The following is a 27,811-nucleotide window of genomic DNA, read 5'->3' on the forward strand; positions in this document are numbered from 1 at the left end:
ATAGAATAGAAAGTGCTAAAAGTAGTCTGAAATCTCAGACTCTTTTCAGGCTAAACACAAGGTTTATGCTGATAAGCTCTGAAGGAATTTGTAGAAAAAGGAGATAAGGCTGATTTACGAGAACTAATTTTAAAACTGAAAAATCAGTTGCTATAAGTCAATCATAGAGGAAAACAAAGATTATGTTCAGATGCTGAAAGAGAAAAGCTACATTCGTGCTTGATACACGTGCGTGTGTTTGGTTTTGACAGTCTTGTCTTAGCTCGACTTGGACGAAATTACAATTGCGCAACTGAAGGGTCTGATACACATATCATACCGCGATTTGCAAACATTTTTGTTTTTAAATCTTGAGAACACTGTGGAAGACAGTTGTTTGTTGAAATGGAGAAAGTGTGTTTTCTGATATATTCTGCTCTTCTTGTGCTAACTAGAACCGTTTACGCAAAGAGTGATGCTGGTAAGCACAATATTTAGACTAACATCTACATGTTCTTTTTTTTTTCTTTTTGAAAGCTGATTATCAAGTATGCTTGCTTGTCAAAAGAAAAAAGGATGGTACTGTAATTGGTCGGACAAATAATGCCCACCGCAATTCAGATATCGCAATGTACTCAGACACCACGAAACCATTTTATATTTACAATCGATGCAGCCATTTTTTGGTAAAAATAACCGAAATTAAGGTTTTGTATTGTTCAGGTGAGCTAGTTGAAAAAATAGTTCAATAAAATTAGTGCACAAAAAGCATTGTGCTTGTTCCACACGTTTGCGCTTAGGATCCAACATTAAAATAAACCTAAAATGTATTAAGAGGGATACTTATTCGAAAGATCGGTAAAGAGTGGAAATTTGAAAATGGGGCAAATATTGTTCGCATGAAGCTAATCGCATACTAAACAAAAGACAACAACAACAACAGCAAATAAAAACAAAAAACAAGAAGCGAATTACAAAACAAAACAAGGAAAATAAATTAATTCCGATTTAGATCCTTACCCATAGCGACCAAAAAGAGTGGTTTACATTCGAATACAATTGAATAAACGTTCACCTACGCTGGTTTGTATGCTATTTTACTCCAAAGAATATGAGTGTTAGAGCAGTTTGTTTCTGCTTCTAAACTTGCTCCCAAGGTGTTATCGACTGGGTCAACAGTTAATGAATAGGATGTGTCTTTGTTCAATTCTGCATTCAGCTCCCGTGGAGAACTTCAATGGTTCCAGCTACATTTTCAATAGGAGCAATGGTAACTGGTACAATTGGGAAAGAAGCAAAAAAAACTGTGAACAAGATGGATATAACCTTGTTTCTATTGAGAGTCGTGAGGAATGGGAGTTCCTGAATCGAATTATCCAAAAAGAGAATACCGTTAAATACTTCATAGGTTTGAGGAAAGATAAATCAACTGGAGCGTGGAGATGGTTAAGTGATAACAGCACAGTCAATGCGACCAATCAAGGACATTGGCCCTGGGCAGGAGGAGAACCTAACGGCGAAAAAGCTGGAGAGAATTGCGCGGAAATGTACGGAGTGTATGAAAATAACAATGGGCGCTATAATGATGTCAGCTGTACTTCATCCAACGCCGAAGCAGGATTCATATGTGAATTTAGAGGTGGAGGAGGTAATAGACCCTTAATTCACATTACGCGAAACTGAAATTAAGAATAAGTAAATTGTGTTACGGCCCGGTCCCTCTCTTGAAAGTCAGTTACACCGTGGAAGAAAACGTAAAAGATTACATAACATAGTATAAATGCTAGATAAACCGTGAAGTCACTTTGGATCCTAATGGTGAGCCACTAAGGACTCCTTGTTATACAATTGGCTAAATTATTTTAATATATCTGTTTATTCGTTTATGTACATATTTGTTTGTCTCTTTTTCATATATGGATACCGCACTATTACCATTGCTTTGCGCTCCATTTAAAGTAGGATATAAAATCACATAATTACAATGATAAGTGAATTTCCATATTCTTGTCTAGAGAAAAAATCAGCGAAAGCGACAGCATCCACCATAACAGGTAAGTACTGGCGTTGAAACTGTTGAGGCTTGACGATGATGTGAATCAGCGCTGAATGTAAATATATATAAAGTAAAGTGGCATAACTTCCCCCGACTTACTCCTTGAAACTCCTGAAAATCGTTAACTTTAAATTTATTAAGGTGGGGGTGGAGTCTACCTTGGCATAAAGTGCTCAATGCTGTGGTAGAAGAGCTAAGTATACATAAGTTAAAGAAGCGGACGCATCGATTCTCTGTAGCTCTGAGTTTCGCGCCTAAGCGCTCGTCAGACAGAGCTTTCCGAAAGAAAGTTCTGCCTGACGAGCGCTTCGGCGCGAAACTCAGAGTTACAGAGAATCGATGCGTCCTCTTCTGTAACTTATGTATAACTTTAAATTTATACATATAAGTACATGTAAGTAGAAAAGGAACAGACAAACCTTAAACAAGTAGAAATTTTAAAAAATTGTGCATACTTTTGGTTTTTCGTTCTGGTTTGTTTTTATTTAACACTTTTGTGAGCGTTATCAATATTATTACCCACAAGTATTTGTATAATTTTTATATGTTGGTAAAATGTTGAATTTTTATTGAAAATGTTAATAGTGAATTACTAACTTTGGTTTTGTGTTCCTCTTTAATTTAGGTATGAATGATGGATCCCAGGCATCGACATCTGCTCGGGTCAAAGGACCATCTCCAACTGCGACAACAGGTAAAAGCTTATCTGCCCTTTTGTTTTGGTTATTACCATTTTTCATGCATGTGAGCATTATCATTATTATTACCTACAGGTATGTGTACAATTTCTATACGTTAGAAAAAGCGTTGAATTTTTATTGAAAATGCTTATAGTAAATCACTAACTTTGGTTTTGTGTTCCTCTCTAATTTAGGAAGGAATGATGGATCCCAGGCATCGACAACTACTCGGGTCAAAGGACCATCTACAGCTGCGACAGCAGGTAACAGCTTATGCACCCTTTTTTTTGGTTATTTCCATTTTTCATGCAAAGATTTATTCATTTATTTCTGTAATTTTCCCATGTAAAATAAATTCGTACCACACTGTTACTGTTAATTTGCGCTTCCCTTAAAAATGGATGGGCAATCATCAAAGCACAGGTATGAGATACAGAAAAGAACCTTCTGTTCTGTTATTAGTTACCACCATCATTATCCTCATCGTTTTATTGAATTTACAGTGTTTGTATAATTTTTATAGATGAGAGCAACGTTGAATTTGTATTGAGAATACTAACACGTGGATTTGATTAATCAAAATAATTTTACTATTTTTAAAAAGTTGCATCTAAACGTTTGGTTCCATGCCTTATCTGAAACAGCCTCCTCTTTTATATATCAAATAAGGGGTCACGTCAGGGAATACCGTCGCTGAACATCCTTTGGCAAACGATGTACACGCTAGCAAGCCTAACTTGGTTGTGATTGTTGTGGTGCTACTGGCCATTTTCATTCTGCTCCTTGTATTCGCTTTCGGACTTATGTTCTTTCGCAGACGTCGGAGCCACGATAAACAATGTAAGTGCCTTTCACTGTGTTTTCATTTGTTTCGTATCTTACTTTTTGTCTATCATGAGGAACAATCCTTTTCGTGTGCGTTACATTACTTTCGTCTCCTTTACTTTTTACCTTGAGTTATCCACGTAATCAGTCAACTGTGCAAAAGAGCATGTACTTAAAATCCATTTAAATGTCCTTCTGCATGATGATTGCAGCAGTTTATGCATTACTGTATTATTTACTTTTTGACAATGATTCGAAAAGAAAAAAGTGGAGGTTTTTATCGAGGGCCGAGGGTTGAGGGGAAAATGTTAAGGGGCGATGGTTCAAAATATGTCAGCGCTTTATTTGTTTAATTGTTTATTATTACTTATATTTCCTCGAGCGCAAGAGGTCTATTGATTTGTCGACATCCGTGCCTGGATCACGCAAAACAAAACTTGGTTATTTATGGCAGTTCTTTCAGCGGTCAAGAAACCTCTTTGGTGACAAGTTTCGACGGCTGAAGTATTTTAGAGAAAAAAAAATAAATAAAAAAAGCGATTTAGACCATGGGCTTCAAAACAAGAGCAAATTTCGAGCTATCAGTGTTTCACTTCCGCTTCCCCTCTACCTGCGTCGCAGTCGTATTTTTACGCCGATCTTTTTATATATACGATGTAAATTTCCTCTATAACGCTTTGAGTTTCCTCCGATCGACTTTGCGAAGTTCTGTGAATCACGTATTTATAATTTGAAAAAAACATTTTTTGTATCTTGTGGTCGCAAAATTTCCCGCTCTTGTCTCTCAGCCATTCGCACGTTTCCTCTTTTGAGCCCAAGGGACTGAAAATATCAAGGTACTTAATCATAGATTTCGTATTACTGGGGCAAAGAATATCATTCTTCCTGCCAAGAACCATGTTATATAGAGGTTCATGAAGTCGTGGTTTTACCTTTGGGGTGATTTTTAACAACTTTCTCTGTGCATTATTTGGAAGGAAGAACGCTGTCAAAAAACCCTCCATTACCAATAACTCACTGAAACACGCGCGAGTGAAATAGGAGAATGCGAGAAAGTGCTAAAGAGAGGAAACGAGAGCTAACATCCTGGTATTGCTGACACTTGGAGAAGGTTGGGAAATCTTACGACTACGTGATACAAGGAATGATATAATAATAAATTTTAAATAAGCAAAGAAAATAAATCAATCAATAAATTAGGAAATTTTTGAACCCTTGACATTTCACCCTCGACCCTTGACTAAAGCCTTCACTGAAAAGAATACACTTACGTTTCCTATTATTTAAAACAATTTTTAAATTTTTTAAATTTTCTTTCAATACTAACAACGAAAACGACGGTGAAAATTAATTGGTGACACGATTTTGGGGATAACTATGGAAATTATGTTACAATGAGTAAGTATACACTAGATTACTGATACGTATTTAAGTACACTTAAAGAGGTGTCTGTTGCTGGATCGGCTTGTAATTTTCATTTCGGCCTTGGCAATTCCCTTCTCTAAACATCACTTTTTACAAATCTACAACCAAAAAGCAGTGCTTTTTACAGTGTTTTCGTTGTTAGAGCTGTTTTCCAGCTGCTGTATTGTTGTTGCGTTGGTGAAAGAAGACCTACTTCAAACGCCGGCCATTGTTTCGCTCGCAAATTTTCAGAGTAGCCAAATGTTAAGAAGTCCAAAGCTCGCATTTGATTGGCTATCTATGAGTTTCTTTATTATTAAACAATCAGAATGTCTGATTGTTACTATCTCTGCACTGAATTAACCCTCTTCTGCATTGAATTATTTGAAAACTGCATTTATCTTAACCAATCAGAACTGAGTAATTTTTTCATGTATATTATCATAAAAGAACCCAAAAAAAAAAATACTTGTTCCTCGAGAAGTGATAGAAGCACTCGCCTGCGGCTCGTGCTTCTCCGCACTTCTCTCGTGTTCTTAAAAATTCTCGCGTGCTTATAGAACTAAAAAATGCACTCGGCGCGTTTTTAATTCTTTAACATATCAGTAAAGCCTAATATGTTACGTCATAGATGACGTTTAGACGGAGATCGTGTAATATGCACCTATGAGAAACCTTCGAGCTCTGAACTGACATCACTCGACCCTGTGCTTGTTCAACAAACACAGAGCTCCGCTGAGCTTACTGTTCACCTAACCCTTTCACGAACGGAATCTGGGCTGGCCACCTACGAAACAGTGAGCGACTGCAAAAGAGAGTGCGGCTATGATAACATTGAGACTAATCGAAAGTTGAGTTCAGTAAGCGAGGGATGTTCAGATATTCAGGAAAGAGCGCCAGAAAACACAGTGTTGGTGAGTGGTGAGAAAGGAATACAGCAGCAACCTGCTTTGTGCGATAAAAAAGAAGAAAATAAGGATCATGTATACGCTGTTGTTCATAAAGAAAGAAAAGGCAGAGCCAGTTCTGAAGTGAGCGCCCTCGAAAAGACTGCGGGCCGCCCTCAGGAAGAAACAAGTGGTTTACCTGTACAATGGGCGTCCTGTGTAGATCAGTCCCCGTCTCTGACACCAGATAATGGTTCGTCTCATCAAACTGACTCAGGGCTCGACAACAACACAGAAGCTGCAGGGAGCGAGACACCTCAGGCTGGCGGGAACACTGAATATTTGTACGCAGCTGTTGACATGACAAAAAAGAAGAAGCCGCCACAGGTAATAAATCTCACAAATCTTAACAACAGTTTCTTTTTTGTTTCTTTTTGTTTTGTTTTGCTTTCATTTTTTGGATTTTTTTTTACATGGAGACGTGTTTCTTTTTCAACACTGTTTCATTAAGGAAACAATCTTAGTCTATTGACTTCTTCGATTCAAATGTCTACGTATGATAATTGAGCGTACAGCTGGAGTACGGCAGCTGGACTTCTGTTTAAGTGTCTAAAGGATCCTCTGCAACAAACAAATAAACAAAAAAATACAAGACTAAACTGATAAAAATAAACTTGAAATAAAAAAACCCTTGATCAGAAGCAAAATAAGGGAACACTGGCCCGGTTATCTTATCAAATTCGTTTACAATCTTTGGTGCTTTATTTCTCATTAAATGTTGTTTTTGTTGCTGTTGTTGTTTGTTTGTTTATTTGTTTGCCTCGTTACTGTGTTGCTATCGTTATTTAATGTCTCTTGTTTCACAATCTGCTCATAAGGTATTATTCTCTGTTCCATGTTCAATGTAGAAGCCCGCTCCATACCGTGGCCTTGTGTACGCAGATCTGATCCTTTCCCGCGAAAACAGTGCAAAGCTTGTCAAAGAACAGCCCCAAACAGTATACGCCCAAATTGATCCCATCAAGACAGCAAGCGTGAAGATATCACAGAAGAATCCGGAGGAGACAAAGGACGGCGAACATCAATGAAACTCGCTTCCTATCTCAGGAATGTTTTAATGATAAACATAGAGATGAAAACAAAACTGAAAGAAACAAGTATGCAGACCCCATAATTAGAGTTAGTGATCGGTAATTATTTGGTTTGTCATTACAAATGCCCGACGAGTTTTTCCAGAAATTTCTTCCAGGGATTGTACCAAGAATACTTTAGATGAGTCCCTTTAAGGTACTTGCATGAAAAAACCGAAAATTAAATCAGTATTACTTATATGGGATAAGTTTGTCTTGGAATAAGTTTTTATTGGAATAAGTTTGTATTGGAATAAGTTTGTATTGGAGTAAGTTTGTATTGGAATAAGTTTGTATTGGAATAAGTTTGTAGTCAGCGTCCCGCGCATGCGCACACTGAAGGAAAACATTTCAGTAGTTCAATGCATTCTGTTCTTGGTGTTTAGTTTCATGTTAGAGGGAAACTTTCTCTTCACGCAGAGTCGAAATAATGAGTTAAGAATAAAAATTCGGTTATAAAGTCATAAATTCCCGGGGTTGGATGACGTTGAATTAAACTACAGCGTCAAATGTGTCAAATTATAAAACCTGTTTTAACGTTTTTATTTTCAGATACCACGGTATGAAGTATCATATAAAACCAACAAAAACGAAATTAGATAAATAAATGAACAATATGGTTTATGCGTTTTTTAACGTGATTGGAGTATTTGCGATACGTGTTGATCTTATACTAATCAAAATGACTTAATTATTTGACGGTAACTGTAGTACTCTGGCAATACTTGATTTGTTTTACATGCGTGAAATATATAATCGTTCAATCACTAAGCTTTGAATTCAAGCAATCACTCACTATTCAAACTGACTATCTATGGAGAGAAAATCAGTGACAAAGGCTCAGCTAACACAGCGGTCAAACTTCAGGCATGCGTGAGAAGATCCATCCTTGTCGGTCGTGCGCATCACATGTGATCTATTCCTAAACAGAGGCACGGTGACGTGAGTTCACTTGTTAATGTCGCAACTACCAAAATTCCCGTTGCATCACTCATTGTGTTATCCTTTTCGGCCTTTCTTGCGAAGTTAATGACCAAAAATGGATGTGCGTTAACGTGTGTGCATTTGGTTTTGACAGTCTTGTCTTAGCTCGACTTGGACGAAATTACCTGTTTACGAGTGCGGAACTGAAGGGCCTGATACACATATCATACCGCAATTTGTAGACAATTTTGTTTTTAAAGCTTGAAAACACTTTGGGTGACAGTTGTTTGTTGAAATGGAGCAAGTGTGTTTTATGATATATTCTACTCTTCTCGTGCTAACTAGAACCATTTACACAAAGAGCGATGCTGGTAAGCACAATGTTTAGACTAACATGTACATGTTTTTCTTTCTTTTCTTTTTTTGAAAGCCGACTATTAAGTATGTTAAAAGAAAAAAGGATGCACTGTATTCTCTTTGTTCAATGGGTAATTTAGTTCTGTATTTGGCCGGACATATAGTGCCCATCGCACTTTAGATATCGCAATGTATTCAGACACCACGAAACCATTTCAAATTTAAAATCGATGCAGCCATTTTTTGGTAAACAAAGCCGAAATTAAGGTTTTGTGTAGTGCAAGTGAGCTAGTTAAAAATAGAGTTCAATGAAATTAATGCACAACAAGCTTTGTGCTTGTTCTACACACGAGCACCTAGGATTCAACCGTAAAATAAACCTAAAATACTTATTAGACAAATCGGTAAGGAGTGGAACTCTGAAAATGGAACAAATATTCATTATTAATTAGTATAAAACTAATGGCATACCGAACAAAAGAAAACAACAAAAGACACGAAACAAAATACAAAACAAAACAAGGAAAACAATAAATTAATTCCGATTTAGTTCCATACCCATAGTGACCTCAATGAACTTTTTATATACCGGAATGCAATGGAATAAACGATCACCTAAGCTGGTTTTGGAAGCCATTTTACTTCAAAGATATTATTATATTAGTATTCGAGCAGTTTGTTTCTGCTTCTAAACTTGCTCCCGAAGTATTAAAGGAAAGGAATTGCGTTTGGGGATTTTGCTTGTGGCCTGATTTCCCCCGCCGCTCTCCCCCCCCCCCCTTAAGGCTCTTTAATACCGTTATGATCCCTCTCTACCCCATCGTTGGCAAGTTAATCATGAGGTCACTTTTCTACATTTCCTCCCCCCCTCTTTAAGCTCTGTTGGGCACTACTGATCCTTCCTCTGTTGTAAGAACAATATATTATGGATCAGAGCAATAGATCAATTTTTTTTTTGTTGAAAGACCACCTTCAGTATAACTTTTTGTAAAACAAGCATTTTCAATGAAAATAAATTTAATTTAATTCTACTGGTATTTCGAGCAACTCATGATCTTGCATTAACAACTTGCAAGAGAATATAGACTGTCCGGAGCCCATTACGTAATGGGCTCCTGAGACTGTTTGTATTCCCTGGTAAATAGGCCTGTCACGTTTGTGCTCGGCAACTTTTCAGCAACTTTTGGCGTTTAAAGTAACTTTTTGCGGTTCCAGCAACTTCGAGCAATTTTGCCTTTCTGAGCAGTCTTTGAGCAAAACATAGGTTTAGAGCACATATTAAGCGTGAAAAATTCAACGATTTCATGAAAAACTAACACATAACCCGTCACTTAAAAACGTATCGCAGGCCTATTGCGATTTCTTTCAAATATTATGACGGATCATTGGCTAAAATGACGTTCGGCAAAACGTCAAATGAACCATGTGTTTTGTTCTGTTAGACTTTTAGCATCCTTAAATTTTGCTAATATCTGCGAGCAACTCTTTAAAGCTAAGTTTCAAGCTATTATTCTTAACTAGGAGCCCATTACCTAATGGGCTCCTATCTTAACCGATGTTAGCACATGTTGTGAATAAAACAAATCAAGCTTTTAATTAACGATTATATAAACATATAGATGGCAAATTTAGGTAGCAACTTTTTAAGTCGGAAATTTTTGGATTTTTTGCAATTTTTTGGCAACTCTTTGGCCTTCCTAGCCCCTCTCGAGCCCGAAGAGGTCAAATGAGGTTAGGCCTTAGTCAGGCCTAGCTCAAGCCTGTGTTGCTGTCGGCTTGCTGTGTAGCCTAGCCTTCTTGTTTCAAGGCTAGGCTGCACAAAACCAAAACCAAAACCAAGATGGCGGCTAACGACCTTGTAAGGTAAGAGAGGTGACCCTCGCACAAGTTGTCGCTTTACTTATGGTGGTGACGTTCTAACTTCTCTTGCGTTGTTTTAGAGAAGGCAACGATGCTTTTGTTGACGATGATTTTGAACTCGCTGTCAAGGTAAATATGTGGTTTTCATCGTTTCAAACTCAAGTTAAAAAATTTGACATGTGACTCTGCAAGCAATTTTACTTTCAGTCGTTTACCGTTTACCTCCACACTCCATTTTATTCTAAACTAAGATTGAAAATAAACTTTATCGAGACAAGGCTCTTGCTTTGTAACACATAACTTCTTTCCTTTCCCTCTTACTCAGTAATTGTTGATCGCGAATTGATCTAAAATGTGTTTACGTTTGCAGAAATACTCAGAGGCGATAGAGCTGAATGCATATGATGCTGACTGCTATTTGAAAAGGGCAGCAGCGTTTATGAAGCTTGAAAAATACCAAGGTAACATGGGCAATCATTTAATTTGACACAGGATGGACTCCAAGCACATAGAAGTGCTTGTGTCAAACTCTGACAGCTGCAATCGCAGGTCTTCAGGGATTGTAAGACAATTTTCCTCAAAACAGCTGTTAATTGGTTGGTTTGAGGAATAATGGCACTCTAAAGGCTGTGACATGGCTGCTCCCTCCCCCCTTTCCCACTGATGGCCTTAGAACTACAGTATACCCGAGTATACTCTCTAGGAGGGGTAACAATAATTTTAGATGCTTTATATTATAGACACTGTATCAGGACAAGCTATTGCCATGTGAGTAGTTCCAGCCTTCATAGTTGATAAGGAATTTTTGCTGTACCTGTTACAAACTAAAAATCACTAGACAAGTATGGGTTATGGTTTAAATTTTTTTCAGGTCAAAGAAAATACTTTGAACCAGATCAATCTGCACTTTCTTTTGTCAACAATATATCACAGTAATCATTAACAAATGGAATACCTACATGAGCCTATCAAACAAGATTGAATTTGTTCTGACCTGAAAATCATTTTGAACTGCAACAAATACATTGCTTGTATAACCTGAGTATCTTAGATTTTTAAGTTAGAATAAATACTTTTTTTTTCAATATTATTTTCAATTTTATAAACAGCTGCAGCAGCAGATGCATCTTCAGCCGCAAGTCTACAACCAGACCACTCCAAGGCACACACACGGAAAGGGTAAGGACAGATCTCATCTGGTACCACTTGAAATTAGCCCTTTTAGTACTGCACCTAAATTGTGTAATACATAGTTACATGTATGCACCATTCACCAAGCATAAAGTCATGATGGCTGCATTTTTGTCAAGTTCTTCTGGTGCATTTTTATGGACCAAGTTGGAGTCAAGATCCATTAAAAGGCGAAAAAAGGAACAAGACTAACATATAGCCCTCTTGACTTAACAAGCTTGTTCAATAAAGTATTTATTATATAGTATGCTTTAATAAGTTTGTTTTGAGCTCTAGAAAGAAGGCAAACTGTCATGACACATCAAATTCAATTAAATTTGTTATATTAAAAATGACCTTATTTGATAGGTGTTTATGCATCTCTATTGCTGACATTGTCCAAAAATTATGAATGTTTTAAGTTGACGTTTTTGATCCTCATTATGACTAAAACACATAAAAAATTTAAATAGATAAAAATAATTATATTATGATCACCCAATTTATTACTGTTGTTAATTCTCAGAATGGCGCTGTTTCACCTTGAGGATTTCAAAGCTGCCAGAGAGGCTTTTTCAGATGCATTAAAACTTGACAGTAAGCCAAATGAACTCCTTTCACTTCTTAAATAAATATACAGTATGTTTTTAATAGAAGGAATGTTGATATACTTCAAAACCACAATGACTCTGTTTCTGTCACTTGTTTGCAGAAGAAAACAAAGAGCCGAAAATGTGGATAAGAAAGTGTGATGCTGAATTGGACTGTAAGTTTATATCAAATGATAGTTATGTTCATCATGTCTCATAATTTATTATCATCATTATCACACCAACTTTAACCTTGAGGGAAATTGAAAAAATGATCAAGATATTGGGAGTTCAAGTTGAACAAGTGGAAAACAAAGGACCAAAAATAGTACACAGTTATGTACATTTAAATCACATTTAATAATAGAAAAGTTGAGTGAAAAATGGAACTATAAATTATGATTGAAATCAGAATTAAACCTGAATGTTTGCTTCAATTTTTCACTTATTTATGAATGTGGTTCTAAGGCAAAATTATAGAGAGTGATGTCAGAAGTCAAGTGTGGATGTATGATCTGAACTGAGTAGGTAGCAGAATTGAAGATTTTAATACTTTTTTTAACTTTACTGTGTAAATAAAGACACATTTTGTTTTTTATTGTTTAATTAGTGGCAGAAAATGAAGCAAAACAGGATGGAAACTCTCCTGATACGGTATAGTACATAATCTTGCAATGAAGAACACAGGTTAAAACATCATAGAAAAATTGATATCAAAATTCTTTCTACATGTATTGGCATTATTTATATTTTACCCACATGTAACTGAATTAACCAAAGACTTATTGACACAAAGAAATGGCAAGAAATCATTACAAGTGATAGTATAGTCTGATTGTCTTATTGAGTGTAGTCCTGAGAAGGACTGTTGTTGGTAGTGTTGACTGACATTTTGAAAACCTGAGTAGAAGTCATCAGAGTTAAGTGAACAGTTGTTGTCAGTTCAAATGTACCACAAAGCAAATCAAATGTAAATCAAAGCAAGTCTTTATACTTGATCTAAATGTTGAAAAGGCCAATGAAAATAATCAAAGGACATATTTTTCCCTCTGGTGTCTTTATGATTCATTGCAAAGGTTGAGAATACTCTTTGAAAAGGGTGAACAGAACATCAAGACAGTTTTCATGGTCATAAGCCTGAGTCTGGGGAGAGCATACATATTATCAAAGGTTGCAGATTGATTTTTAAATATGGTAGATCAATTGGGAGGACTTTTTGTGGGGATAATGGCTCTTTTCTGTTTCTTGGAATCATAGTATAATTACTGATAGTTCTATACTGTATATCCCCAAGTTCACCATACTCATAGTTTCACTTTGGTTCAATTTGTGTATTTGCATTGGAATCTGTTATATGTAAACTGTGTATTGTAGGTGATGGTGGGCATGGCTAGAGGGGAAGATTCGCAACTGATACAAAAAGATGACAATCACAAAGAGGCTGAGACAGCAGGCAAAGCTAACCAGCAACCTCCAGTTGTCAAGCCTGCGGCTTCTGATGGTCATGCAGCATCTGTGACAGGACAGCCTTCATCAGTTTTGGCTGTCATTGATGGGCAATCTAATCAAGAACAACCTCAGCAACAGTACACAGTTTCAAAACCGAAGTAAGTTGTTGAAGTACAGGTAACCAACATTTGGGTTAACGAAAACCATGTTTGGGTTTGATTGTCAAAAACTCCCCATTCTGCATGGTAATAATGGGACCTACAATTTTTTACCAATCAGAATACTGTATTTGGAAACAAAAGTAATCTTGCAGGCTCTCACTTTCCAGTACCAGACTTCTTACAGATCTCTTGTTCCCTCGAATCTTGTGAGCTTTGCTGCTTGCAGAGGAGTGCGAAATTGGGAGTCAGCTCCTAGATTAAAAGAAAATTAATTCATTGTGATGGTGAAATAATTCCCTGATTAATTAATACCTGAAAGTAAATTCAAAATAAGTGAATTCAATTATTAATTCAAGTGTGAAATTACAAAATAAATTTGTTTCAAATTAATATTAATTCATTCTCTACTAATGGATCTCACTGACATTATTTTGTTTTAGATATGATTGGTATCAAACAGAAACACATGTTATTGTAACTTTGATGATCAAGAATGTAAAACAGGAGAATGTGAATGTGGAATATGGTGACAAAACAGTAAGAGACATCAGTCTTCTTCTGAAGCTATTTTACTCTTGATTTAATTTAGTTTCTTTGCTAGTGAAGCTATAAAAAAATTTGCTGTCAATGAATTCTTAATGAGAGAACTGTACATCATCAGTTGAATAATTATGTTTATTTGAATTTCTACTCAACACGTCACAAAAGATGACAAGAAATCAGCTTGCTGGTGGAAAATTAAAGGCCTCATTTGACCCTCTAGTAAACTGTAGAGAAAACCTCATCGATATGTAAATTACATGTAGTACAGGAAATTTTAGTAGCCACATTGGCCTAATGATAAATGAGCTAAAATTTGATGTTGTGTTCTTAAGTCTTTTTTATACTCTTTAAAAGCTTCTCTCAATGACCACGTAATCTTTCATGTAGAGACGTTAAGGCAGGAAAGTATTATTAAGAAACAAGAGAATGAACTACATAGACATTTACACAAGAGCTTCATGTCTCAGTCAAACGATAGCTCAGACCAACAAAATTTAGTTGGAGAATTCTTCATAAAAGCTAGAGAATTCTCCCATCTGGAATGCATAGGGAAAAATACTGAATAATGAGCACTGCTAAATTGTCTTGGAATGATCAGACAGAATGCTGGAATAAGTTGTAGTGTGCTACATGTACTGTTGCATCCCACCATGGCTGTTACTTGGTAATGAAACCTTTCAGTCAGAACACTTAGTTGAAACACTGAATTTGATTTGTTGTAGTTAAGTGCTACAGTGAAGCTTCCAAGCGGCAGTGACTTCAGCTTAGAACTGGATCTTGCTCAAGCCATCAATCCAGCACAGTGCAAAACAAGAATCATGTCAACAAAGGTAAAAACTGACAAATTTTTCTTCTGAGAACAAGTTAGAGAGTTTAAATATTTGGATATGTAAAACAGCACAGAAGTTGATCAAATCCTGAAAAAAGGCTGATTGACATTCAAAATTTTGAAGAATTCAGGATTATTGCAAGTGGGTTGAGTATTAATTTGCTGCCACTCTAAGTAATTAGGTCCATGGAAGGGAATGCAGGGGGGACATCCAGGAAATTTTTTAATTTTAAGATGCTTGAACTGCCTTACAGGTTGAACTAAAGATGAAAAAAACTGAGGGAATGAGATGGTCATCTCTTGAGGCTACTGAAGAAACTGTCTGCAAACCATTTCCAACAAAAAGTATGTGCAACACTGACTTGTATACACTTAGGTTGTGGAGCTTAACCTTAGTAACTTTACCTTTACCATCTATCAACGTTTTGCACATTGAAGGTACATGTAACTCAGTGGCATTTGTCACAGCTCAAAAAGTAGGTTTTTTGAGTGCCTCACTCATGGAGCTCCTCTCTTGTGGGGCATTGAAGTCACTCCAAGAACTCCCTAAAGTACTCACACATCATTTTTTTTTTTTTTCACTGATTTTTTTCGACAAGCATGACAGACTTTGCCAAAAAGAAGGGACTTATAGTTTATATTGTGTGTATTGTATTGTACCATGAACACAATACAAAATAAATACCAGGCAGCAGAACCAGTCTCCCAGCACTTTTTACCTCTAGCTGAGATTGTTCATGGTTTTTTTTTCAGCATGACCATGACTTTTTAACCCTTTAACCCCAATGAGTGACAAGCATCTAATTTCTCCTCACAATATCACTACTGAATCACACCTTAATGTAATGAGAATAAAGGAAATGATCAACTAAAGAAACTCTTGATTGTTAGACAAATTCTCCTTGTCAGCACCTTAGTAAATGTACAGAGAACAGTATGGGGAATATGAATACTGATGTTAAGGTGGAAAGGGCTAACATTCCCAAAGTGGCAATAGTTTGCTTGCAAAGTTTAAAGCAATTTATTGGAATAATAACTTCTTATATGTTTCCTGTGGACATTGACGATGTAAAGTACATGTACTTTGTCTATTGCAGATGAAACAAAAGACCCTGGTGATGCAGTGCATAAATATCCCACTTCACGGCATGTTGGAAAAGATTGGGATAAAGTTGCAGCAGAGATCGCCAAGGAGGAGAAAGAGGAAAAACTTGAAGGTGAAGCTGCTTTAAATCAGCTATTCCAACAAATTTATGGTGATGGTAGTGAGGAAGTGCGGAAAGCAATGAACAAGTCGTTTGTTGAATCTGGTGGAACAGTTTTGAGTACCAACTGGGATGAAGTCAAAAAAGGGCATGTGGATTGTAAACCTCCAGATGGAATGGAATATAAAAAATGGGACAGTTAGACTGCATGGACAATGAGTTCATCATGCAGTTCTTGTATCCATCATCTGACACTGAGAAAAACTTCATATCTTTGTACTGATGTACTCTGTGCCATTTAGAACTGAAGAAAAAGGCTGTCTTTTATTTGTTGCTTGAGGATGAGAATGGCTTATTTCTAATTTCTTTTCAAATTGGTACAAGTGGACAAGACATAGATAGAAAACTGTAGAGTGCTCCAAGCTGTGACCATTTTGGTGGCCTTGGTGACTAGAAGAACATTTTGGCTACTAAATTTGCAGCATAATTCATCAATTTTGCAAATTGTGTTTGGCAGTCTAACTGATACAGTCAAACACTTCAGATCAATAAATTGCTGTGTAGTTTTTATTAACTACCCTGTTTGCTCAGAGTTGTAGTATCATGATCTTCTTAGAATGCATGTGTTAATAAATTTCTTATGCATTTTCAAGATCTGGTGGTCACTGTTGTCAAACTCTTATGAATTGGAGAGGTGCATGGAGTAAAGTTATGTTGCGACTGATAGACTTCTAAATTCTATGCTAAAAAACTCATATTTATCGTTAAAACACAAGGGGAATTTGATGTTGCATCAAAAGCCATTCAGGCTTAAATTCAAGCACCTCTTCTATTTTCTCATTGCATGTATTTGAAGCACTGTATATATTTTCATACAAAAACAGCAAACTCACACTGTGTACAATTGCTGTGGTTCACAGTCCAGCATGTGTTCAAGGTCTTAGTCAGTGGAGATGATTGAAAAAGCACAATGTAGATGAGAGTCATATATAAGTGTGTTCTTTCCAATACTTAGCCATTCGTAGCTTATCAAATTTTTCTTTATCATCTTGATTGTGAGCTCAAACAGTTTACAGTGTCAGTGCTTCCATAAGCTGTAGCTAATTTGTTTGGAACATTGCACCAAGATTGCGCAAGTGTCAGGTTTAAGTTTAGGCTTCTTTTAGATGATAAAAATTTCCAAGAGCTTCCTTTTCCTAGTCAGCCTCCTCATAAGTAATGTTAACACAGGAGTTACTGAACAAGTAAAGCTCTTCAAAAATATTACCACTCTTTGCTATTCCAAGTGAACTACATCAACATTAAGTTAAAAAGTTTGTAGTTTTTTATTTTTTTTACTTCTGTCAATTTCTTGCATTGGAATAGCTGGTACCAGTTTAAATGAGAGAAGAAATATTTCACCTACATAGAGTACGTTCTTAGGCATCGGACATGCATAGAACATAATTGTATTAAAAATGACCAATTTGTTAATCATTTGTATTGACTCTGGAAGAAGAAAAGCATGTAAAGTTGTGGATTTATCATTGAGTAATGTACTTGAAAAGAGAAATATGTCTCATGGTACATTCTGATTGAGGCACCTTAATTTTTAAGACTTTGTCTAAAAAATTAAAAAGTTGTCAATTGGTTCTTTCTATTCAGCAGTGATTCAGCTTTGTGCATGGAAAGTTTAGTTTTTTTGTATCTCTTGCACAAGATCACACACTCCACATCTTGATGGTTTGTGTTACTGTCTACTGCATGGAGGGCAGTGACAACTTGTGGCAGTCCACTCCCCAGACATTTTATTCGAGTATATGTATTTCACATCTCATCTCTTGCATTGGGGCCACATGCAGCACACCATTATACAGAGTGTGCATGCCTCAGTCAAACCAATGATTCAAATAAATATTGGCACAACTTCAATAGAATGTTGTTGAATTCCACCAAGTCCTTCACTGGATAAATCTGAAGCAGTCACTCGCCACTTTCCACACAGTTCCTCCCTCAGCAGTCAACAGAAAGTTTTGAGAAAACCGATGTATCTTGTGCCCATCATACTTGACCAATCCCTCAACCACAACTAGAACTGTTGTTTGCCCAGGGATGGCTTGATCTGATTGTAGAAAGAAACACAAGTAAATCATAGGCATGGTGAAAAAGGGTTTGTAGAGAGGGCCCTGGAATTGCAAGCTGAGTTACTGGTACCTGCTCTGAGCCTCAGGGCCACAACTGGAAGTGTTCAAATCGTTTGTTTCCCCTCAATTGGTGTTCCTAACTCTGACCATTATCTTTAAGTTAGAATTTAACTTGTTTCTCTGATTCATGTTGTGAAGCACATTTCAAAACTGATGTTGAATTTGCACCTTTTAAATTCTTCAGTGAAGGGATTGATCCACTCAGCTAAAAGCCACAAGAGGAAGGACTAAAAATATCTAACCTTTTAGAGAATTGCTTTGCATCACCAATTCAAGGTCATTTAATCAAAGTATAGTCCAACAGCAAACAAATGGAATAAGAATTTGTTTTTGGATGGCTTCAGACCATTCTTACTTTACCATTAACCCTTTACAGCCTTAAATCACTCATTCTGTATTTTTTGGTAACAACCAAAGCCTCTTCAGTTGGCAATCATACCCTTTATTCTCATAGCTTATTGATTCAGGGGATACTAGTCATTCAATCTAAGGGGTTTAAAGGTTCAATCAGTTAACCACAGAGTGCAGGGCCATAATTTGTTGGAAAATTTTAAGAATTATTATGGAAATTGCGTTGTCTGATTGTCCAGGCGAGAGCAGTCCTGGGAAGGACTGTTGTCGCTGGTGGTGACTGACGTTTTGACAAACCGAGGGGAAATCATCACCAGATCATCAGTCAGTCATCAGTTGATGATGACTTCTGCTCAGGTTATTGAAACATCAGCCACAACTACAGACAACGGTCCTTATCAGGACTTCGCTCACCGGACGATCACACTTCAAGATGACATGTTAACCCCGCATTCAAACTATTGCTGACAGAAATAATGATGGAATAACATGGTACGTAAAACTGAAATAATTTTGATGAATAAGATCTTAACAAGTGCCTCCATAATCTGCAGTTTTAACACTCTTAGTACCTGAAACTGGTTGACAATCCAGTGAATGGAGCGTGTGTTCCGTAGCTGGAAGGTTGTTGAAAAAATCCGTCACCTTAGCACTTCCACCTTTAACTATATTTCCATTCCAGACGATTGTAGTATTTTCTGAGTACAGTTTCGACATGAGCTGCAAAAACAAAATAAACCGGGAAGATTACGACATAATCGAGTCTCCCATCAACGGATTTAGGGAACGAATACCGAAGCATTTGGTAAGTCGTAGAACTGACTAACGAAGAACTCACGTGGCGTCGTTTGTCCAAAGTCTCGTAGTAGACATTACTAAATTCCTCCCCAGCCTGGGTCGCTTGATCGATTGCATTTCTCAGACCCTGTTTAAAAAATAAAAGAGGTTTAAAACATTTAATTTGACTAAGATCTAATCCTCGATAATAGTAACTCAACTTACATCAACTTTGGCCGCCATTTTGTTTTCTGTTAGTGTATACCGCTTTTAATAAAACTGACGGCTCGGAAATATTTACGGTTACCAAGCGTTGAGGCTTCTCTAGAAGCATGTGACCAAAACAAAATGTTTATGTTCTGAATTACAAATTGAACGAAGTTGAACCATTTTCGTATTTTTTTTTTTTCACTTTTTCGTTTCTACCCGTCAGAACATCATGTGGACAGAAGCTTTGATATGGCTACAAATTGTGGTGCAAATGGTATTTAGTAGTCAGGAAACTTGTTCAAGTTTTGGTTACAGTTTAAGTTCGTTTTACTCCAGAGCTAAGATTATTTCTTCGAACGAAGGAAAGACAACATGTGGATGTTCTATGCTCAAACGAGATAAAGCTTCCATTGACGAAGGACTAACACCACAGAAGGAAAACATAGAGAACAGTGACAACTTGAAATCGTCTTATCAAAGAACGAATCAAATGATTTTAATCAAGGGAGGTAAATTTGCCATGGGCACGAACAAACCATTTCTGCCAATGGACGGTGAAGGGCCGGCGAGAGAAGTGAAAATAAATTCATTTTATATGGACATTTATGAAACAAGTAATGCAGAATTTGAACTATTTGTCAACAACACTGGTTATGTCACTGAGGTAAAGACATTACTTTAATACTGGGGGTGTGATGCATGCAGATAGGAATTCATGTTCCAGCTCCCCATCCCTTCCACCTTCCACCCCCATTGTCTCTCAAAAATTAAATGAACCTGATTTAAGAACTGCTGTGGAATTAGAATGTGTCCAATTCTCTTTTTTAGAGGTGCCAGAATTTGAATTTGGAATTGCATTTGAATTTGCCAGAACTGATTGAATCCTGTCTTTTGCTAAGCGATGAATGCTGAAATATCCTTAGGCTATTGGTATATACACTGTCAAATATCATGTAATGTGTATATATGTTGATTTTGAAGCAACCTTACTAATTCCTCCTGGGAGGTGAGGATGGAATCAAGGCATTAAACTTGATGTAGAAATGAAAGAGGGTTTTGCACCAACCATGGAAAAAATTTCCCATCGCATGAAAGCCCTTGACTTTGCCTGAAAAAGTTGCAAACAGAACAAAAATTGTGCTAGATTTAACGAACCCTTCAGTAGTGTTCACTTCTCCATATTATAAGTTGATTTACTCTCCTTTCTGCTGTGACAAAATTCTGATCTAATGGCTGGCTCCTTTTTTGTGCATTCTCTTATAAATGCCAGGCTGAAAAGTTTGGGGATTCATTTGTGCTCGAAGGGAAGATTAGTAAGAAGATCAAGAAGGATATTCATCAAGCAGTGAGTGATAACATTTATGTGCTGTCACTTCATTAGTTCAGAATGATTATAAATTAAAACAATAACAGCAAGGATGATATCATTAATGATGAGAATATTTATGACACTGATGACCAGTGCAATGACAGATACCTCAAATTACTTAATAATTAGTTGGTAGATGTGATGGCACAAAACTCACGAGATCTAGTTGTTTAAGTTCTCCACTTTGGCTGCTACACATTTCCCTGTAAACTAGTTACAAGAGTTTGGTGTTCAATTGGGATGACAACTTTTGCCTGATAGGTTTGAATATTCTCATCGCTTGTTTTGCTGGAAAATGTTTAGAAATTATAGGGATAAGTTACTTTGTTAATCACTTCTGGGAGTTAATAGTGTAGTTTAGTTATCAGGTTACTCTACTTTGGTCACATAATCCTTTCACTTCCAGAGGTGATTTATTGGTAACTTCTTATTATGATATCTATACACTATCTAGCAAACAGGTAGGGAGAAAACTTAAACTAATCATATAAAAGTTGTTTTTCTTGATCTAACACCAAATTCTCCTAACAAATTAAAAGGGAATGTGTAGCAGCTAGAGGCAGAATCAATGATCAGATGTTAGGAGGTAAAGGATTTAGTATTAAACACTGTGAAACATTTCCCTACTGACAGTACCTCAGCAATAGTATGTGGGACAATGACAATGATAACACTTAATAACCTTAATGCAGACTTGAATTGCTGGAAGGAATGTGTACAGTATGATGAAAATAATCGTTCAATTCTTTTAATACTAATTAGTTAACTTGTTCCACTAGGGACAATGGAATTAGTGTAGAGAGATCCATCATGGCCAGATGGTTATCAAAATTTTTTAGCTTATTGTCAGTCATCCTGTGCTATATCTAAGAGAGAATTTTACAATTTCTTGTTTTGCAGCTAATTGCTGCTAGTATGTAACCGTTATAGTATGTCCCTCAGTTACTATATTTCTCCTCTATTTTGATGTCAGGTTGCAGCAGCTCCTTGGTGGCTGCCAGTAAAGGGAGCTTATTGGAGGAAGCCAGAAGGACCTGATTCTCATATCAGAGACAGGTAATGAGCAAGATTTTCTCCACTGTGCTAATTATTACATGTGGCCCACTGCATGTATGTCTCTCACACTTGTGCTCTCACACTTGTGCTTCACACTTGCTACAACTAAGTAGAATTCATTCAATGGGTTTGACTGGTCTCTTAGAATGGACCATCCAGTTCTCCATATCTCTTGGAATGATGCTGTTGCATTTTGTAAATGGGGTGGAAAAAGACTGCCTACAGAAGCTGAATGGGAGTATGCCTGCAGGGCTGGCCTACAGGACAAGTATGTGAACTTGATTACGTGTATTAGTTATGAAATTTTTATAACAAGTTTTACAGTGGCACATCACAGGCTTATTTTTTAACCACTGAATCCATGTGGAATTGGAGTCTGGATTGTTGGTTTTTGTGTTAGCAAGAAGATCAGGGGAAACTGTTTCCCAGCAGGGATGAGAACCTCAACCCTTTACACCCTAACATCAGTATGCAGATTCTCCACACTGTTCTTTACACATTTCCTAAGATGCAAACATGGAGAATTTGTTTAATAATTAAGATCTTCTTTGGTGGGTGATCAACTCCTTTATTCTCCTAACCTTAATGTTTGATTCAGGGGTAATATGGTAAGGAGAAATTAGGTGCCAGTCACTCTTAGGGTTAAAGGGTTTTAAATAAACTCAACCTATACAATGATTCTGAGTCTAGAAAGCACTCTGAGGCCAAAGTAATTTGCTTTGATGGCTTTGTGAATTCACTGGGCATTCATGTTATTTAAGACGCAGATTTAATTAACCGTTTCACTTCTTAGATCTTTTTAGTAATTCTTCTTACTGTCTGCTATACAATTCTTCTGATGCTACTTCTGAGAATTTGGTATTGGATCAATTAATAATCCCCTTATTGATACTTTTCTTGGTTCTCATCACTTGTCTTCTTGATGTTGTTATGAGAAATTCTCTCCTGGTCACTCATGGGAGTTAAAGGGTTAACAAATAGATTCCATTTTGCTCTGTGTCTGTTCATTTACAGATCATAGATGACATCAGTGATACACTCAGCTGCACCTTGTGTGCCACTTTGTTTTCCTTGCCTTATTTTGACATCTGGGATCTATGACTGAACACATCCACAGCAACTTGAAATCAATTTTGTTTTATTTGATGAACAAGCAAAAACTTGATGACATTATCTAATAATATGCATTTATCCCCTAATAGATCACAAGTAAGAACAAATCAAAATGTGGGCTTAATTCAGCTAATGAAAACAAATGTTTTTCTTTTTTTTGCACTTCATTCAACAATTTACCCAAGTGTTGACAGTTGTTCCTGATTAACCCTTTAACTCTCAGGAGTGATTCACAAGTAACTTCTCCCAACAATATCCATCCATTATCCAGCAAACAGGTAGTGAGAGTACTCGACTGTATCAGGTAGAAGTTGTTATCTTGATCTAACACCAGATTCTTGCAACTAATCTACAAGGAAATGTGTAGCAGCTAGAGAGGAGAATTAACAAGCCAATCCTAGGGGTTAAAGGGTTAAAGTGAATGTGTAACCTTTCTATGAACCATTTTCACTGTCAGGCTTTATTCTTGGGGAAACAAGCTTAAGAAAGATGGTCGTCACATGGCAAACACATGGCAAGGGCGGTTTCCAACAGTCGATTCAGGGGAGGATGGGTACTCTGGTACAGCTCCTGTCACAGCATTCCCACCTAATAAATTTGGTCTGTATAACATGCTGGGAAATGCCTGGGAGTGGACACAAGATTGGTGGAGCATACGGCACCCAAGCCACTTCCAAGAAAATCCGGTGAGTTAGTTTGGTTTTGTACAAGACGTAATTGTATACGTAGTGGGAAACATGGTGGCTTACGGCTTAGTGCGCTGGGCTGCTGTTTGAGAAGTTCAGGAGCCTTGGCTGTGTCATTATGTGGTGTCCTAGGAGGACAGAAAAACAGATCCAAGAGTGTCTCCCTCCACTCAGGAGTATAAATGGGTACCATCAAGCTGCCAGGGTTCTCCGCACAGTTGACAAAATACAACCACGTTGGAGATGAACTTTGTTCGTTTGTCTCACGATAGGGTCACTTTTGATGTGGATTACGATGCTTCGACTGCAAGACTGCCAGTCTTCATCAGGTGATGAGTTCGATTGTTTAAGTGTTGCCATTTGTAGCATGTTTGTACGCTGCTATTGGTGCATTTCGTACTAACGTGCTACAAATAGCAACACGTTAACAATCGACCTCATCGCTTGATGAAGACAAGCAGTACTGCAGTCAAAACGTCGCGATCAACATCAAAAGTGACTCTATCATGAGACAAACGAACAAAGTTCATCTCCTGATTACCTTCGACACTCAGTTGAAAGTTGCTCTGTTAAAAAAAGCTCTGTATGAACTGCATAAGAGGTCATTGTAATCTCCATTGGTTTAGAAAGGACCTGCATCAGGAAGGGATAAAGTGAAAAAAGGTGGATCCTATATGTGCCACAAGGTGAGTCGGCCTTGCGCTGCTAGGTCATCAGTTGAAATCCTGTTTGAATTCGTGAAATTTTTATGGCTTCCTTTCCCAAATTCATAGACTTTGAAATCCCACTTCCATCTTTTTTTGTTTTTGAGCATTTAATTACTCTAAGAAATACCAGTTGGTGGTAGATAGAGTAACTCCCATATCAGTTTTTCTTTTCATTTCAAGGGCGTTTCAAACTGCTTTCATCAATGTTTTTGCTTTGTGTTCCGTTTCTTTTTCAGTCGTATTGTTACCGATATCGTTGTGCTGCTAGAAGTCAGAATTCTGCTGACACCACAGCTTCCAATCTTGGCTTACGCTGCGTCAGTGATAAACTACCTGATGGTGTACAGCTAGTCAAATAACCAGCAATACATGTAGTTTGCACTGAATTAGACAAAGATAAGTGAACTAAGTGTATTGCTCGGAGTGAAGCAAAGTAGAACCGCAGCAATCAAGGAAAATTTTCTTCATAGGGAATTATGAAATTTCATTGAGTAAAATAATTTTCCATTGATATCTAGGTAGGAATCTGATAGAGAAAATTATTTTAGAAAAATATATTAGAAAAAAAATAAAGAAACCGATTAATTGAATTTGAGCATTTTTTATCGCGTGCAAATTCGTTGGGAGATGGTTATGTAAGGTGATATCTACCGACTCTTTCATACATTCGGAGCTTATCCCAGTTTTTTTGTTCTGCTGGCACTCTCTTGGTATGAGAGAGACGCTAAGATCCTAACGGGGGTAAGTTTTTAAAGAAACTGTGGTGCTGCGTCGGAGGGGGGTATTAGAATACAATTAGGTTTTCTCAACTGAGTTAATAGTGTAAATTGGCCATCGTAAATAGTTTGTTAAGTTGACATTGCACGCGTTAGCCCTTCATCAATCACTCTGACTAAGGGCTACCGCTCAAAACGTCCGCTTGATAAAGTATTTACAGTGGCCAATTTACATTACCAACTCAGTTGAGAAAACCAAATCGTAAATGAAATCCTAGCTTGCTTTATACACTTTCGACGTTGAAAACTTCTCTAATCTACTGATCTTGTGGCTTTTGTCATAGCCACGATCGATTGTGTGGATTTGGTTTTTAATCAATCTACACAATTCCACTGCTAATATTTTCAATTGATGGAATACTCAATAGCCCCTTTGACCTCTTCTTCCTGATTAATGAGCGTTTGATATTTATCGGGCTTGGGCGCCCTGACATGCTCTACGAACTTCCTTTGGTGACAAAAATAGTTTGATTGCGCAGGTCTGAAGAGTACATGCACTAATACAGTAAAACGGGTACATTTTTACATAACGAAGCTAACTTGACTAAAGAAAATAAGTCTTGGAAAGAAATTTTTCTCCAAGGTATCAAGTAAAAGATGACGGCATGTTGACACGTGACGGAATGAAGTTTATATTCACTTGCGTTTTTGTCAGAGATCCTTTGCATGAGCTGATTTCGTGATTGTCAATTACGGAAAACTTTTCCGTAATTGACAGTCGTAGTTGAAACAAAACAAAACAGTCGGGACGAGAAATAAATTGTTTCTTATTTTTAAGGGCATTTACAGGTAAGGTTGAGATTTTAAGACAGTTTCAAAATTGTTAGGTTTTGGAAGAGTTAAAATATTTTATGATGTCACGGATAACAAAAATTTGCTATTTGGCAGACGTTATCATTGCAAGGAAGTACGGCACAGTGTAGCGCTTGGTCAAAGGTGACCTCAAAACTTAATCACGCTGTTTCCGTTGGTGGTATTTCTTTAGTCCTACTCGACACAGACCTTTTTTTCATGACTGACAAGGTCGTCTGATCACTGGAGATCACGCCAATGGCCTCCTCCTTGCGCAGAAAAACGATTGAATATACAGGTCATTATATTTGTCATTGTTGCTTTGTTAAATGATGAAAGTTAAAAACATTTGCTACCACTTTGAAGGTTGTGTTGCATGCAAATTGTGTTAGACTTCGCCTATTGTTAGTGGCCGTTCTTTTCTTTGTACTCTTGTCGCTGGTGTCCGAATGCAGAATAATAATCAGAATGACACCGGTCACGCATAGATGATTCTATGTAGTCCTGTGTATGCAGAGACCTGCAAACAGTTGCAGTTGTCTTGAAAGAAAATTTACAAATTAAGCAGCGGTATATATTATTAAGTCCCACTTTATCGGAAACATTGGGGCTTGCTAAGGTTATTTAAGGCTTAGAGTCTCAAAATCATTTGATAAAACCCATAGATTCCACTCTATAAGCTCGTCAAAGCAAGCAGATTGAAGCTGAAATTCTAAGCTGTCCGCAGAATTTGGTGAACGGTAGATTTGTATGAAGTTCGTTATTTTTCAACAAATATGAGTTTTTTATTTTCAGATCTCGGGCTTTGAACCTCGAATTCCTTTCTATGGTCGCTTAAGATTTGTAATCGTGGTTAAAACCTTAAAATTCTTAGTATTAACTGACACGCACGAGCGGTTTTGCGAGTATTGAGTGACAACCGTTCATTAGCGTGCGGGTAGTGAAAATCAAGATATCTGAAATCTTTCGCTGATGTGTTTTCTTTTCCTCCTTTGGAAATCACATTCCCCGAGAGAGAGAAAGAGAGGTACGTTGGGTGTGCAGGCAATTCCCCTTCCCCCGTGCACTGCTTATTTTGTTTATCGAGGCTGTTATCAACATGCAGCTAGACCCACTAACAGACATGACTACTGGAAATCGATTGAACCGAAAAGTTAGCTTCAAATTAACCGAACATTTTTCGAAGTGTTAGCTGCTTCATTTACTTTTACATTTAATAATCAATATACCCATTGCTAAAATGCTATTGTTTTGCCCAGTAGCTATTTGCTTCAGTCTCAAATTCGTGACCCAGTTCTTTAGCGTCACCCTTTTTAATAAATAAATTCCAAGTCTTAAAGGTGCCGATAGTACTTCTGATATGTGATATGCTTTGCTTCTCGTGGAAGAGCTCTGATATAGGTTTCCTTGGTTAACAGTTGCAGTGAAAAAGTTAATTAGCGATTGACTTCCGATCATGGTCGTTGGTCTGACGCCGGAGCTTCGTATTGTTTGTGACCTCGACCAAATACGAGGTTCAAAATAACGTGGCAATCGCTCTACAAATTTATTAGTTAAGAAATGTTCCAAGCATGGTATGGAAACAGACTGCGGGAGAAGATGAATTTTGGGTCTGGTCGAAGACATGAAGATTTTTATGTAAAGCGTAGTTTGCAGGCAACAGAAATTTTAATTCCTTCCAAAACCGTGAACGAATTTCATCCCACTGACTGTTCCTGATAACATTAATATTTCATGTTCC

At 37.1% G+C, this 27,811-nt stretch overlaps 4 protein-coding genes across 5 annotated transcripts; 3 read left to right on the top strand and 1 right to left on the bottom strand.

Moving 5' to 3' along the window:
* The first annotated feature begins 323 nt into the window (after positions 1–323).
* LOC136278176 (uncharacterized) lies at positions 324–7,668 on the top strand. Its single transcript, XM_066161581.1, has 8 exons — positions 324–460; positions 1,199–1,627; positions 1,995–2,033; positions 2,661–2,729; positions 2,910–2,978; positions 3,385–3,555; positions 5,588–6,219; positions 6,741–7,668. The coding sequence occupies exons 1-8, from the start codon at positions 385–387 to the stop codon at positions 6,918–6,920; spliced, it is 1,665 nt and encodes a 554-aa protein (XP_066017678.1). The 5' UTR covers positions 324–384; the 3' UTR covers positions 6,921–7,668.
* Positions 7,669–10,068: 2,400 nt separating this feature from the next.
* On the top strand, positions 10,069–16,702 carry LOC131777356 (protein SGT1 homolog). Of its 2 annotated transcripts, XM_059093647.2 has the most exons (12): positions 10,069–10,106; positions 10,184–10,232; positions 10,474–10,564; positions 11,213–11,282; positions 11,800–11,870; positions 11,986–12,039; positions 12,474–12,517; positions 13,238–13,470; positions 13,914–14,010; positions 14,739–14,846; positions 15,100–15,190; positions 15,943–16,702. In XM_059093647.2, the coding sequence occupies exons 1-12, from the start codon at positions 10,084–10,086 to the stop codon at positions 16,251–16,253; spliced, it is 1,242 nt and encodes a 413-aa protein (XP_058949630.2). In that variant the 5' UTR covers positions 10,069–10,083; the 3' UTR covers positions 16,254–16,702. The 2 variants fall into 2 exon arrangements, with proteins under 2 accessions (XP_058949630.2, XP_058949639.2); XM_059093656.2 differs by lacking the exons at positions 10,069–10,106; positions 10,184–10,232 and adding an exon at positions 10,844–10,871 and having other exon boundaries at positions 10,546–10,564.
* A 14-nt stretch (positions 16,703–16,716) lies between these two features.
* LOC131777370 (NTF2-related export protein 2-like) lies at positions 16,717–19,615 on the bottom strand. Its single transcript, XM_059093666.2, has 4 exons — positions 19,587–19,615; positions 19,423–19,509; positions 19,157–19,304; positions 16,717–18,151 (listed from the first exon to the last, which is right to left on the bottom strand). Exons 1-4 carry the CDS (start codon positions 19,602–19,604, stop codon positions 17,991–17,993), a joined length of 414 nt encoding a protein of 137 aa, XP_058949649.2. The 5' UTR covers positions 19,605–19,615; the 3' UTR covers positions 16,717–17,990.
* A 66-nt stretch (positions 19,616–19,681) lies between these two features.
* Positions 19,682–25,092, top strand: LOC131777325 (formylglycine-generating enzyme-like). The gene is made up of 7 exons (XM_059093602.2): positions 19,682–20,235; positions 20,842–20,916; positions 21,914–21,996; positions 22,142–22,264; positions 23,567–23,795; positions 24,422–24,481; positions 24,739–25,092. Exons 1-7 carry the CDS (start codon positions 19,801–19,803, stop codon positions 24,859–24,861), a joined length of 1,128 nt encoding a protein of 375 aa, XP_058949585.2. The 5' UTR covers positions 19,682–19,800; the 3' UTR covers positions 24,862–25,092.
* Positions 25,093–27,811: the final 2,719 nt, after the last annotated feature.

Source organism: Pocillopora verrucosa, chromosome 14, assembly GCF_036669915.1.
Source record: "Pocillopora verrucosa isolate sample1 chromosome 14, ASM3666991v2, whole genome shotgun sequence".
NCBI classification, from domain to species: domain Eukaryota; kingdom Metazoa; phylum Cnidaria; class Anthozoa; order Scleractinia; family Pocilloporidae; genus Pocillopora; species Pocillopora verrucosa.

Excerpts from the sequence above, each read along its gene's own strand:
- LOC136278176 (XM_066161581.1), top strand. The coding sequence starts at position 385 with ATGGAGAAAGTGTGTTTTCTGATATATTCTGCTCTTCTTGTGCTAACT. Across the intron at positions 2,979-3,384 it reads ATCTACAGCTGCGACAGCAG|GGGTCACGTCAGGGAATACC; the intron begins GTAACAGCTTAT and ends ATATCAAATAAG. Across the intron at positions 6,220-6,740 it reads AAAAGAAGAAGCCGCCACAG|AAGCCCGCTCCATACCGTGG; the intron begins GTAATAAATCTC and ends TGTTCAATGTAG.
- LOC131777356 (XM_059093647.2), top strand. The coding sequence starts at position 10,084 with ATGGCGGCTAACGACCTTGTAAG. Across the intron at positions 11,283-11,799 it reads AAGGCACACACACGGAAAGG|AATGGCGCTGTTTCACCTTG; the intron begins GTAAGGACAGAT and ends GTTAATTCTCAG. Across the intron at positions 11,871-11,985 it reads AGATGCATTAAAACTTGACA|AAGAAAACAAAGAGCCGAAA; the intron begins GTAAGCCAAATG and ends ACTTGTTTGCAG.
- LOC131777370 (XM_059093666.2), bottom strand. Across the intron at positions 19,305-19,422 it reads CTTTGGACAAACGACGCCAC|CTCATGTCGAAACTGTACTC; the intron begins GTGAGTTCTTCG and ends TTGTTTTTGCAG. Across the intron at positions 18,152-19,156 it reads GGATTGTCAACCAGTTTCAG|ATCAAGCCATCCCTGGGCAA; the intron begins GTACTAAGAGTG and ends TTCTACAATCAG.
- LOC131777325 (XM_059093602.2), top strand. The coding sequence starts at position 19,801 with ATGTGGACAGAAGCTTTGATATGGCTACAAATTGTGGTGCAAATGGTA. Across the intron at positions 20,917-21,913 it reads AGAAGGATATTCATCAAGCA|GTTGCAGCAGCTCCTTGGTG; the intron begins GTGAGTGATAAC and ends TTTTGATGTCAG. Across the intron at positions 22,265-23,566 it reads AGGGCTGGCCTACAGGACAA|GCTTTATTCTTGGGGAAACA; the intron begins GTATGTGAACTT and ends TTTCACTGTCAG.